The sequence below is a fragment of the Notechis scutatus genome, chromosome 1 (genome assembly GCF_049901735.1).
Source record: "Notechis scutatus isolate UNSWTSFEM ecotype Mainland chromosome 1, rNotScu1.2, whole genome shotgun sequence".
Lineage (NCBI taxonomy): Eukaryota > Metazoa > Chordata > Lepidosauria > Squamata > Elapidae > Notechis > Notechis scutatus.
This window is the reverse complement of record NC_142009.1, coordinates 265,279,448-265,293,197: the sequence shown is the minus strand read 5'-3', so window position 1 is coordinate 265,293,197 and position 13,750 is coordinate 265,279,448. Positions and strand designations below refer to the sequence as shown.

At 35.9% G+C, this 13,750-nt stretch overlaps 1 protein-coding gene across 2 annotated transcripts in view; it reads right to left on the bottom strand.

Annotated features, from left to right (window-relative positions):
- Window positions 1-3,060: 3,060 nt before the first annotated feature.
- TTC17 (tetratricopeptide repeat domain 17) overlaps window positions 3,061-13,750 on the bottom strand; it is a 49,881-nt gene continuing 39,191 nt past the window's right edge. For both annotated transcript variants that reach the window (XM_026664672.2, XM_026664673.2), the window contains exons 19-25: window positions 11,589-11,754; window positions 11,198-11,318; window positions 10,357-10,516; window positions 9,530-9,613; window positions 7,612-7,731; window positions 6,744-6,887; window positions 3,061-4,105 (exon numbers count right to left, since the gene is read on the bottom strand). In XM_026664672.2, the coding sequence (XP_026520457.1) occupies window positions 3,974-4,105; window positions 6,744-6,887; window positions 7,612-7,731; window positions 9,530-9,613; window positions 10,357-10,516; window positions 11,198-11,318; window positions 11,589-11,754 (927 nt within the window). In that variant the 3' untranslated portion in view covers window positions 3,061-3,973. The remainder of the gene's footprint in view (window positions 4,106-6,743; window positions 6,888-7,611; window positions 7,732-9,529; window positions 9,614-10,356; window positions 10,517-11,197; window positions 11,319-11,588; window positions 11,755-13,750) is intronic.

Genomic DNA, 13,750 nt, shown 5'->3' with positions numbered 1-13,750 from the left:
GTTTGATAGCCCTGTCCTAGGTGCATAAGAAATAATGAGCGTAATATTTACTGGACTTCTTTCTCCTATTTATTAGTGTCTTCTTTTCAAATAGGACCAGATCAATCCTTTAAAAAAGGCCGACACATTTTATTCTTAAAGCTAATTTAATTTGTGGATCAGCTAATTGCACTAAAACTCTGAAACATATTTCTGAAAACTCTATTTAAATTTATCAAGGAAAGGATTCATGAAATAGGGTACCAGAAAAGGTGGGCACACTGGCATATCCTTTATGTATAGTTAAGCATTAAACTTGCCTACAGCTGAATAATATAGCAAGGAAATTCACATCTAGAAGAAGAAAAAGAATGACCAGTCAAATTAATGATCACTGGCCAGCTTCTAGTGGATCATGAGATACTTGAGGCCTCACCAGGTACATCTTGTGTGCCTAAGGAAGATTCCATGCACATCACAAATTAAATATTGCCAAAAACTTGTGTAGGATATTCTGGGTTTGCACTTGTGTTTGTAAATTCAGAATGCATTAATGAAGCAGAAATATGGAATGGACAACCTGCGATTCTAAGGCTGAAGGCAGTCCATGGCCTACTTTCAAAATCCTCTGAGGGTTTAGATTTTTAATATGAGATACCTGTCCCATTTCCCATGCCTGCTGCATAAAATGTCAAAAAGACAAAGAGAAATAGAGGGATTTGGCAGGAAGAAAAAAGCTTTCTTCATCTACTTCAGCCCCGAGGAACTCCACTCACCCCTGCTTAAAAATCAAAACAAAGAAATAATCACAAAATGGCATACATATATGTATGGAAATGAAATAGAGATACCTTTTTCTCGTTTTAATTCAAGCAAGCAGTAGAAGCATTCTCCTATATTTAGTTATTGGAGGTAAGGGAACTGCCCATCCTGTTTTATGCAGGAGTATCTATTTTTAGGGTCTTAAAGAAAAAAAAATGATGCTAAATATGGATTCAAGCTGCCACCTGGAGGATTCCAGATATGTTGGCAGCTATTTTCATCACACTGTTGTTCAACAGAGAAGAGTAATTGGGAGAGTGAGAATGCATTCAGGGTTTCTGAAAATCTTGTTCGTGTGTCACCTTGTTAACTAGAAACTGATTTATGAAGATATGTTTCTGTATTACTGCATTGTTAGGTTGATCTTTTTTAGGAGTCTCTTATTACTAATGAAAGTGAATATAAGAATGATTTTTTTCTGGAAAAATGATACTGGACTGTTACAATGTTTTTTTTAATACATTTCATATTATACATGAAAGTATGGCACTTTTGTTTATTTAGTGTATGGCAAATACATGGACTTATAGTGGTTCAGATGTTAATGTCCAGTCCATCCAGCCATTCAAGGACAGGGTGGTCTATGATGAAAAAAATCAGACATTGAGCTGGTGTAAGCTCTTGATGGACATTCAGACACAATGTGATGGATATTTTGTCAAGGAGCACCACAGTCACACTGAGGGGTAGAGACAAGACCCCATTTAAACAATGAGTCATGGCAGACACCATGTTGGGTACGGATCTTGTTCAGAGTTGACCAATGCTGGCAAGGTGTGGCACTGATGGAGACAAATAGAGCAGTTACTTTCATAAATAATTATTTGTTGCCCATCATTATATCCAAGTTTCCTTCCAAATTTCAGTGAAATCGTTTGTTTTTTGCTTGTGTTCAGTGTCTTTTACACACAACTGGCCTTGAAAAATGTCTGGAGATTTAAGTTTATACAAAACATGCAATATCTAGATTCCTGAAAAGAGGTTAGCTCCATGTCACATGAAATTTATATTTTTATGTTTTAGGTTGCTATTTTGCATATAGATATCTCAATTTTTCATTGTTTTAAAGGCGGCATGTTGGTTAGAAAGATTTCAAGGAATGGCTGCAGATTAGCAATTGTATCAATGTACTCTATGTATATGTATACAAACACACATAAACTGTAATCATATTGATTTCTCCTCTGCAAAATGCAGTACGTGTATATATTCCACTTGTGTACGGAAATAAATCTGTAACTCATCCTGCTTCTTCTTTTGCTAATCTTGCACTGTCCAGTACTTTCTGCACATTTTTACATTTCTTTTCATATTTTATTTAAAACCGGAGAGTTAATTTTCCTGCTGTAGACACCAAAGATGAAACATGTACATTTACATGCTGGATTAGGCAATACCATATTTTCAGATTTCTCACATTTTAAGAGAGCTCTGAAGCATATAAATTGGCAGTTGAAGAATGTCAGTATTTTAAACTTTATACTTAGTAAGGAAGACACAGTATGTGAGATATTGAGCTATCACAATTAAAATTTTTAACAGGTTCTTATCAAACTGTATTTGAATCAGTCATTGAAAAATCTGGGACTGAGTAAAAAGCAAACATTGGATTCAAATTAATTCAATTTAATTCAACTCAAATTAAGAGAGCACCATATTGAGCTTTCAAATTTTACCAATGCAATAGAATCTGACTATAAGAGAAATACACAGCTTTTCCTTACAACTGAGTTTTAGATAATGCAGAAAATTTTCCTATGAATTTGAATTAACTGATTTTAGTCAAGTTGCATATTACTAGTCTAGAAATGGAAAAGCAATGTGGAAACTGTTAATGGTGGGTTAACAGTATCTGCCTAGATTAATATTGTGCTGAACTGTGACTTTACCATGATTTAATATACAAATCACAATTGGCCAGTCATGCCTTGTGTACAGCTAGAACTAAACAAATCTTAATGTGTTTAGTAACAAGCCCCATTGCTCTTTTGTAGACCAAATCAACTATAATTGATTATAGAAACTCAACTACTTTTTTCTTTGAAATAACTCTGTAACTGATTCTTTCTTTTGAATGACATTTTAGATCTTTTATCATGGAATGGAGTTAAAATCAAGGGATGATTCTACATGTATAAGAAAAAATCGTCTCATACCATGAAATGTGTATATTAATAAAGATCATGGAATGTAGAATTCTGGGCTAAGGTACTAGTGTATCATGTAGCACACATTTCACCATAAAAAGAAGAATCAAAATTCTGTTTATTAATAATTATTTATTTTTGCTTCAAGTTTTGTGCCCTTGTTGATTCAACAATGAAATCTGCAATTTGGTCCTTTTGTTGACCAAACTGGATGCTGATTAAGAAACAGACCACTTGTCCTACTTGCTAACATGCTCTCTCTCTCGCTTAAGCATTTAGACATACAGAGAACATGTGTGCATATGCCTTTAACATTTGCAGTTTACATTCAGTTGGGTAAAAGAATTAGTAAAGACAGGCTAAAGGCTGCAAAGGGCTTCTAATATATAATGGATTAAAAGAAACCTTTGAATTTACCTTTCTTGTTTTTCTTTTTTCTTGTAAACCATAATATAAATGATTTCACACAATGTTGTTTTCACTATTCCCCCCTCCCCCCAATAAAAGCAACAATAGATAGAAGGCTGCTTTTTCTTAAAATGTACTAAAATGATTTGCATTATCTCCTGCATTATCTCAGTATCTTTCTCTGACTTGGTAATGCTAAAGTATGGAGTGAATGAAGAAGTAGAATATGAGCTCCTGATGGATGAAAAGCTAATTATGCTTTCCTCTTACATATAGTGTCTGGTGCGATGAAGTGCTTTGCATTTTCATAGATGTGCTAAGACAAGAAGCAGATTAAATTTTATGCTGGCATCCATCAAATATTGTGGAAAATCTAATGATGTCCAGGACATAGGCACATGGAAGTTCTCTGGGATCAATATTTATTTATACAATTGTCTGGTATAACGTTTACTATAGTTTCTCCAAAGATATTCTTGCTTCTGAATAATACAACCAACCTCCAATTCTTACTAGAAATAGTATTTTCCAATTTCTATTAGCTCACTTCATTTCAAGTCTATCAATGAACAATGATTTTGCTTTCTTGAGGGAAAAAAGGAAGAAGATTGTAATATTTAAGGAGAATGTCTTTCGTTTTTCATGAGTAAATGACATTGAATGGCACGAATTCGATTCTTTGCTGGTGCAAATTCAGGCTGAAGCTTCAGTGTAGATTCATACCACCGCATTGCCTTCTCAAACTCCTCCTGTAGGAATCCAAGATCCAAAATGATCAGCATTCAAAGTAACTCACATCTTACAATGGTATATACCAGACTTCATTAAGTTATTAGGGTCAGATTGCTGAATCTTAAAGTATCTTCAAGTATTGCAATATTAAGCCCAGGCAAATGAACATAACAAACAAGATTTTCTTTTTTTTAATAGAGTGTTTTTTCCCTGTCTTGGTAGAAGATTATGTGGATTTTCTTGCAATAGAATAATCTATAATACTTCAGTGCAGAATATAAATATAAAGATTCAACTACAAAGTGCAATATTGTTACTGAAACTTTTAGGCTACAACTCTGCAAGTATTAATACTCATTACTTTATTAGAAACATATTTTATATTTCCTCTAGCAGCCCAATATGGCTAATTAGCCATTAGGTTAACTTAGTGTTAGTGAACAAACTTGTTTAACTCTTGAGCTTAAATATTTCTTCTCCCTTTTCTTGGTCAAAATCCAAACTGTATACACTTCCACTTCCTCAATTAAACTTCCACTATCTCAGTTAAATTAAACCCTATTTATTATTATGCCCAAACTGGGAAGAAATATCTACTGACCCATACCTAGTTTTAGTAGGCATTTGTGAATGTGCGCACAAGGATTCTGAACTTGCACGTTAGTGCTACTGGAATATTCCACAGTTAAAGTAGTTTTGGTGGGAGTCCTATTGTCACAGATTTATAAAGCCAGATGTGGGTCCTTCTTCCTCTCCCTCCATTTAAAAATACCAATGGCAAAACCAAGAGAGTGAAAAGCAATTATACAAGTAAGATTGTGAGGTTATGTGAATTCACAGATGACCACTAGAAGAACTACAATTAAAATAGGTAGCTAATTCTTCATTACATTCTCTATGAATGATGCCAATGATTCTGTGCCTGCCTCTAAAAACCAATATTATGGATTTATGAATGGAAAAGGCTGTGTCCACTGAAGCAGCCCCACAAAGTTCAAGATGCCTCAGGATACAGAAGTGGCACGGGTAGCTTTTAATACTCGTTGGTCATGCATTTGAGCCAATTTGTATCACAATGTGATGGGCTGAAACTGGGATGAACCTGGTTCAATCTGGGTTGAAACCAGCATTCCTTTCCCATATTTCCTATGGCAAAGGAAGAGGCATATATCCTTTAGGAACAGTGCTGATTGATGAAGGCAGAAGACTACACTTATCATGAGGCGTATCAGAAGAGATTAGACTGCCATTTGTCAGAAATGTTATAGGATTTACTGTTACGTGGGGGTTGGACTAGATGACCTACAAGGTCCCTTCCAACTCTGTTGATGTTAATCTGTTAAATTGATTCTTTATTCTAACAGACTGCATATCATATGGGGATTCCCTGCAAATTGAGAGTTTGTGTAATTTATGAAAGATTTCAACAATTAGGTTTTGGTCTCAAAAAGAACAGCCTAGGGCAGTGGTCCCCAACCTTTTTTGTACCAGGGACCAGTTTCAAGCACAAACACTTTTTCAAGGACTTGGGGGAAGAGTCGAGTTTGGTGGTTTGCTTGCAGACGTTTCATTACCTGACTAGGTAATATCTGATGTTGTTACCTAGTCGGGTAATAAAACGTCTGCCAGCAAACCACCAAGTTCAGGAGCGCCTCGGCCCTGCCTCCTCAGCCCCAGCCCCCCTCCCTCAGGTGTCTGCCTCGTTCCTCTCTCAGTCGCTCTCTCGCTGGTCCACCAGCCCAGGAAGAAACTGCTTCAAAGAAGCCGGGGGTGGGTGGCTTTTCCTGTCGCCGCAGCTCCTCCGAGCGCCCGTTACCCCACCCACCCCCACGCGCGGTTCAATCCACAGTGCTCCGTTCTGCCTGCCTGCCTGCCTTCTTCATTTCGGAGCAGCTTCGCTGATAAAAAGAGGTGAATAGTTATTATTCTCAGCCGAAGCTGCTCCCAAACAACCAGACAGACAGAACGGGCACTGAATTGAAGCGGCGCGGCGCGGGTGGGGGTAAACGGGCGCTCGGAGGAGCTGCGGCGACAGGAAAAGCCCCGGCTTCTTTGAAGCAGTTTCTTCCTGGGCTGGTGGACCAGCGAGAGAGCGACTGAGAGAGGAACGAGGCGGGAGGAAACCGAAGCCGCTGAGCCAGAGAGCAGGACAGGCTTCGGTTGCTTCCTCCTCCCCTTCTTTCATTTGTGTCCTTGATCCCCGATCCCAGCAGCATTCACCGAAGGCGAAGAAAGCCGCCATTTTTTTAATTTTTTTTTCTTTGCGGCCCGGTACAAAGTGCTCCACGGACCGGTACCGGTCCGCGGCCCGGTGGTTGAGGACCCCTGGCCTAGCGGACAGGTGAAGATTTAGAATTCAAATCCAAGAAAAAAGACCCCATGGATGCTGAGAACAACTCATCCTCTCTCCAAATTAAGGTACGGATGAGAAACCCAAAGCAAAGTTCAAAAAGTTCTGATATTCAAATGTTAACTTGACAGATGGGGTGCAGTTCAATTTACTGAAAACTTTCAGGATGGAAACATTAAAAAAGAAAAAAAAATTTTCTTTTACAAACTGCTATTATGTGCTGTAGATATGGACTGTGGTCTCGTGTTTTAGACTCAAGATTCTATAAAAAGACATGATTCAGAATTTAGAAATTATTTACTCACCATTGCTACATAAACATTAGCCAAAGTGAAATGATTGACGACAAAGTGTGGAGCAATTTCTACTGCCATCGTAGCCACAATGATAGCATCATTCCAAAGCTTTGCATTGTGGAAGATGTTTGCTAAACTTATGAGAGGCACATCCTGAAAAGAAGAAAAGTAGAACAAATTCAGTGAGAGATTTTTTAAAAACAGGTATTTAAAGAACCAGCACGGTATATTTATGTTCCTGATACACAGATTTTAATCAATAAGGGAGAAAAGTCAGCTGTTCAATGCAAAACTTCTCCTGTTTCATTTAACCAACAAAGTGTCTATGGAAAAACTTCTGCAATTAATATCAATCAATTCAATTCATGAAGATACGAGGATATTTTTTTTTTAAATGACACTTGAAAAATCAGTTCATTTTAACATGATAGATGGATCTTAACCTTGTTCCATCTTGTTAGGGAAGTAGGATTATAGTTCATTCAAAATGTGTTCTTTTGTCTATTGTAAACCTAAAACAAAGAATAAGACTGGCATTCACTTGCAGGGGTCTGCCCTCTCCCCACTGCAATGCATTCAGCTCTAATTTGTACTTTGAATTCCTGTGGCAACTTTTTATTTGGTGCAGAAATAGAACAACCAATAAACTACCCTGCTTTTGTGAATGAAATATTTCTGTATTCCCATTTTCATTTACAGTATATATTTTATCAAAGTGTTGATGACAGACCATATATTTTCTATTCCATAATTAATTTATATGAGCATCATTCTAAAATTCTTAAAATCAGTAAAAGCATATATATTGCTAAACATAAAATGAAAACGTCTATGTCTATAATGACAGACATATTGTCTCCAGTATTATTACACCCACCTTCATGTAATATGGTGTGTGATGTAAGGCTTGCCGCAGGCAATCAATTGCTTTCTTCCCTTGACCTTTTACTCGCCAGTAAAGAGCTGCCATGCTGGAAAGGATCCAAGAAGTTTGATTCTGCCACAAAACACAAGAAAGAGGGAAACCGTCACCAGATGTCTGACTATATTTGTTTTATGCTTTCATTATTTTTCACTATAACTCCAGTCTTATTCAAATGTCTAGAAGCTCAGAACACCTCTTTCTTAGTAAATACACTTTGTATAGAGAGCCATACTGTCAGAGGATGTATGTCAAACTTTATTATGGTTACAAGTAATGTAATTTTTATTTCAAGATAAAAACTTTGATTTTTGCTTAGCAGAGAAATACTGCCACTTTGTGGTGATCAAAAACCAATTCCTTAAGAATCTGTTTTTGAACTAGTGGGTACATTTGGAATGTTGAAACTTTAGTGATGCCACTCTCACAGAATGGTTCCTGAAGTATTAGAGCTTGTCCATCCAATCAATAGCTTACTAAAGTGGGAAATAAAAAGCACTGTTATACTAAAATGTAAACTGGTGACGATAAAGTAACTTCTCCAAGAACTTCAGTACAAAGCAAAGGTGGAGTCCAAACCCAAATAGCAAGACATATATTTTACCAAAACACCATTTCACAAAAGGCAAGCAGCCGTGAATACATATATTGAAGCAAAACATCCAGCTACAACAAAGAGGAAGGTGAGACATGTATGCTGCTCACAGAAAAATCAAAGCATAAAACAGACCAATATCAATAAATCTGCACTTATTCCACAAACAAATCAGTGGAAAGACATCCCCCTCTATTGGCGTCTCAATCTAGCCTTTTAAGACCCCAAATCAGGCATCTGGATCCTTACAAGTAATATAAAGTGCTGGCTAAATATTGTATCAGGGATTGGGTTTAGCTAAGCAGTTGTGGTTTCCCAGTCTTGAAACACCTCTAGATCGGATGCAACCATATCCAACAATATCTCTTTGAATCAAGGCAACAAGATCTCATTTATCTCCAGAAAAAAGAGGGCCAAGGGCATTAGGTCACTACATTCCCTATATGCCAAGAAACAGGTTACGTACTGAATATCAAAAACGGATTTACATATTATATTAAAATATGAATTGGAAAAAACAAGCTTTATTAAATTGTAGGTTACTTCATGCTGGCACTACTAATCTCTATTTCTGTGGTGGAATATAGTCTGGATTCCCAGGAGGAAGGGGCTGTATTCCAGAGGACTAAAAGACAGTTTGGTTGGAAGGTAAGAGGATCAATACAACTCCTTTCTAAGAGTTCTCAAGAGTATATTTTTAGTTTGCTTTCATTTGGCAAGATTCTATCTATAGGTGACAAAAAATAAAGGAAAGTACTTTGAAGTAACTCCGTGAATCTTCTTTGGTTTTTGGAGACTGACATTTTCCTTATTATTTGGACACTATCTACTTCAGTATAAACATTGCAGTAAGGAGGCTGGTTGCTAGAGTGTCTCTATCAGGTATTATGAAGAAAAACCCATCTTTGCTATGATTGTATTAAAGACAAGTCATTTTCTTGAAGTGAGAAGCTCAAAGATGGTATTGCATTCTGGATGGTTTTGATCTTGTTTCCCAGATACCTATTTTTTTTTCTAATTAGCAAATAAGCAGGAAGATGGATCAGTTCTAATTTGATCTGTAGAAACCAGCCTTTCCCAACTTTGTTCTCTTTACGTGTAGGCTTGCAACTTGGCTCTTACTGTGGCAATTTGGGGAACTGTAATTGGAATATACTTGGGATTTACTATTTTGAGAGATGGCTGATGTTTAGAGAAGTCTACATATTACAACCACAGCTATCATTGAACGAAACTAGGAAAACATAAACTTGTGTTATTTCAAATGCATGCAGCTACCTTTTCAAGTACTTTGGCTATTCGAGTACCAACTTGTTCTAAAGACTGTGGTGGATATCGGTCTTTTCCAAGATTCTGCAGTACCTGTGAATCAAGAAAAAACAAAGGTTCTGATATAATTTCTATCAAATTGGCCTGACAGAAATAGATACAATCTTTTTCATTCTGAAAGGCTGAGTCCAGTAGTCTTGCAGATTTCGAGTCTGCAAGTAATACACATGGTTAAAAATTAGTATTTCCAAATCTGTGCATACAAAAACCTTTAAGAATATTTTAGTTTAGTGATTAAGATTTACAATTTACAAACCTGGAATCCTCAATTTTGAAAACTGTAAGCTCAGGAGCAGATCCTATGATAAAATCTATTAACCATGGTAGGCTTTTCAGAAATTAGATAATACATCTTTGTCTAAATTTGGGTATCCATTTTTAATGGATCTGTATTCACAAATAATTTTATTCTTTCCTCAGTTGCCCAGTATAATGCTGTTCTCTGCAAACTAAATTCTCCAAAGTCATACATTTCATGCCTAAAAATAGGAAAGTTAAACAAATATTTGTTCCATGAAATCTGAGGATGCAATCTGATTTTCTAAACATCACATGTGTACATGCTTGTGAGCAAACTAGTGGTGCAGAATTGCAAAATTGTTAACCATAGGGAACATTTACCTAGAAAAAGACTTGTAGCTTCCTATCAGCCGAACTTCCTATGTACTGAAATCAGCAACTCGTGAATAAATCAAGTAATATTGATTTCAAGTGAGTCTGTTCTAAGCATGCTGTTTTTAGATCGACCCCAAGCCCATATGAGAGCACAACATTACCTCTTTCAGTTGACTCTCTCCCATGTAATGAAGACTGGCTCGATTGGCAACACCATGGAGGTGATCCAAAGTATGCATGCTCGCAGGCAGGTTGGCATAACAGAGAGGCTCCATGGCGGGCTCTTGGAGGGGAGTGGCAAAATCAATGTGCTCTGTGATGCTACAAGAAACAGAGGATTGTTAAAGTATTACCAAATTTAATGATAATATATACAAATGCTTACCTGTAGATACAGTGTTTTTTTCCAGATCAAGTGTTGATCCATTGGTTGTGACAGGAATGGACTAATTGGCTTGTTGTCTGAGCCCGATATTGTGGGCTGAGAGCAGTACCTCAGAGCGAGGTTCAAAGCAGCGTCAAACATAAACCTAAACTATATTTTCTTCGGTTGTCCTGACCAATTCAAAATAGATGTGAAATTACAATTCCTCCTTCATCCCATGTGCATCACCTTGCAAATTTTATAATCTCCCTTGATATTTTTTGACTCATTTGGAGAGATATTCCTGTAACTATTCAGACTTTGTTTTGGACATAACATTACTGCTCACACTTAACTTCCACTCATTTCTGAAGTTAGCCATTAAGTCATGATATTCTGCAATATGCAGAATATTCTGCATATTCTGAGATGACATGTGTGACATTAGAACAAAGACACTCACAGAAGCTCAGACCTCTGTGGATTATTAGCTCCAATAATAGCATTATCAAAGTAAGTGAATGAATATAATACAGTGACAATTTGGTGTACCAGCCCATTAAGATGAATATTTTAAGCTATACATATCTGTCCCAGTTACGTACTGACCTAATTTTGTTTATAGCAAAAATACTCACTCAATATTTTTAGCAGAAACAGCTAGCCATGTGCTGGCTACAGTAGTAAGATCCATCCTGCGGAACTTAATACACTCATCAGGACTTGGCCAGCCCAAGCTGCGATAGTCTTTCTTTCTTCCTGCAAAGAAGCAAGGTAACCTTTTGAAAACAAGAATCATTTCAATGTTTAAAATTCTTTTTCAATAATGGGAAGTTTAATTATTGGAATAGTATAGCTGGCAAGCCCTTTGCATGTTTTGGAATATATCTATGAATGGATATGCACAGGATTTTACTGCACAATGTGTACAGTATGCTTTTATCACATCCTATTTAATGTGTGTATCAAGTGTGTCCTGATGTTCTGAAAAAGTATCGGTCTTGTTCTTAAAAAAAGAAAGTATATTACCAGGTGGCCCAGGGGAAGGTATTTTTGGCCCACTGATTTCCAATGCCATTTGGTAAAGGTTTTCATTTACTCCAGCTACTCCTTCCTCTCCATTTCTTCCAGCAGGTTCTTGTGGGTCTATATTTTCTGGTTTGTGTTTCTTCACACGTTTTACTTGAAATGTGATCTGTCAAAATAAAAAAAATGGTGAAGGTAACAGAACTAAAAATATCAGGCCTGCTGATAAGAACGTAGAACTAAGCTGATTCCTTTCAGACTAAGTTGATTTTCAAGGGCAATTTCCAGAGTTTCCTTTTTCTTGATTATTCTGGTTACTCTAATTCTGCTACATCTTAATACATCAAACATAAGCATATAACAATAATTTGTTTAGCTCAGAATTGAATAACACATTCAGTACAGAAAGTTCATCAGAAAGGGTTTTTAATAGTGCCAAAGTGCATAAGCAATGATTATGTACTATTAAAATAGTCTACTCTAGACTATCAGACGTTGCTAAAATCCATATCTTTAGAGCCAAAATCTTATTACAACCAACAATTAACTGTCTAGGGAGAAGCTTCCTGCCTTTGCTTTTATATGCCCTACTGGCTCTATGCTGTCAATAGGCATTTGCAAAAGGTACATTCTGAAGGAGTAAGCACATGTCTATGCATGGAAATATGGGAACAAGCACATCAGGAAAAAGATGAAACATAGTCTAATTTTAGTCCCATACAAGAAGATATTTTTTAAAAAATATTTTTTCTAGGAAGAGCAATTTCTGAGGTTATTTATCAATTAAATTTTAATGCCATCTATCTTCCCTATAAGGTGACTCTGGGCAACTTATTAGTTATAAAACAAATAGAAAAATAACTAAAATATTAAAACATTCAAATTACACATATTAAGACTTAAGGTTATTCTGCAATGATGGAAAAGGCTTGTTCATTATAGTCCATTATGTCTTTAATAATCTGAATTTATGGTCTGGCCAAGAGAAGCAATTTCAATTTGACATTTACATTATAATACCTTCTTAAAACAGAAAATAGGATTTTTTTCAAAGAAAATGAATATGTATTATATATGAAGGTGATGATAATGATTTACAGTATATTCACATTTTCACCAAGTCATCCAGTGCCAAGAATTATGATAAACTTTTATTTCAAAAAATTGGCACTGATAAACTAAATTATTGAAAAGAAATGTAAGTGGAAAGTAGAGCATAGCAAAGTAAATGGGGAGGCTAAAGTACACAGACAGATACAGAAAGATCGATGGGATGAAAAAAAATCAGAAAAGTAGGAATATTAGAGTACTGAGAGCAAAAAGAGCTACAGGCAAATAAAACAAAGGTGGAGAAAGAGAAAAAAATGGAAAACTATGGAAGAGGTTGAACAGAGATTGTGAATGATGGTGGCTAAAGGAGCTAAAACAAAATTAAATGAAATATTCCAAATCTATCTTTCATATAACACACTAACACAGTAACACAGTAATACATACACACCCACACCCCTTAACTTTTGTTTAAAGTTAAATCAGCCTTGGAAAAAATGATTTACAACCCTTTATCAAAATTATAACCTTTGTACGCTCTCACTCTTATGTGATCACAATTTGGGCCAAAGACAACTTACTCACATCTACAACATTTGCAGTATCAATCACAGCTTTCCCACCTGTTTCCTGACAAAGCAAAATCAATTGGGGAAACTGGATTCAGTTAACAACCACACGATCCACTTAATGACTATGCTAAAATTGTAAAAATCTTGTCCAATCATGTGATAACTTATTTAATGTCTGCATCAGCAAACAACTGAAATTCCAGTCCAAATTATGGTTGTAAATTGAAAACTATCTTATTTTTATTAAATATTTTTTAAAGACAAAAGGTAAAACCTAATACACACTTATATAAAGTAAGAAAAAAAGAGTGCAAGAAAGGGGAAAAAAGAAAAAGGAAAAAGATACAAAGCAGCTTCCAATATTATTTACAGCAGATATAAGTACAATTATAAATATACCTCTTATTCTGTAGTTTCTATAATCTGTTCTAAATATCCATAAATCATATGTTTATTTTTTGTTTTATGCAGAAAGCCCATAAAGGGTTTCCAGTCCATAAATGTTTCCATAAATGTAGATATTGTCTTTTCTCTGAGCAAAGA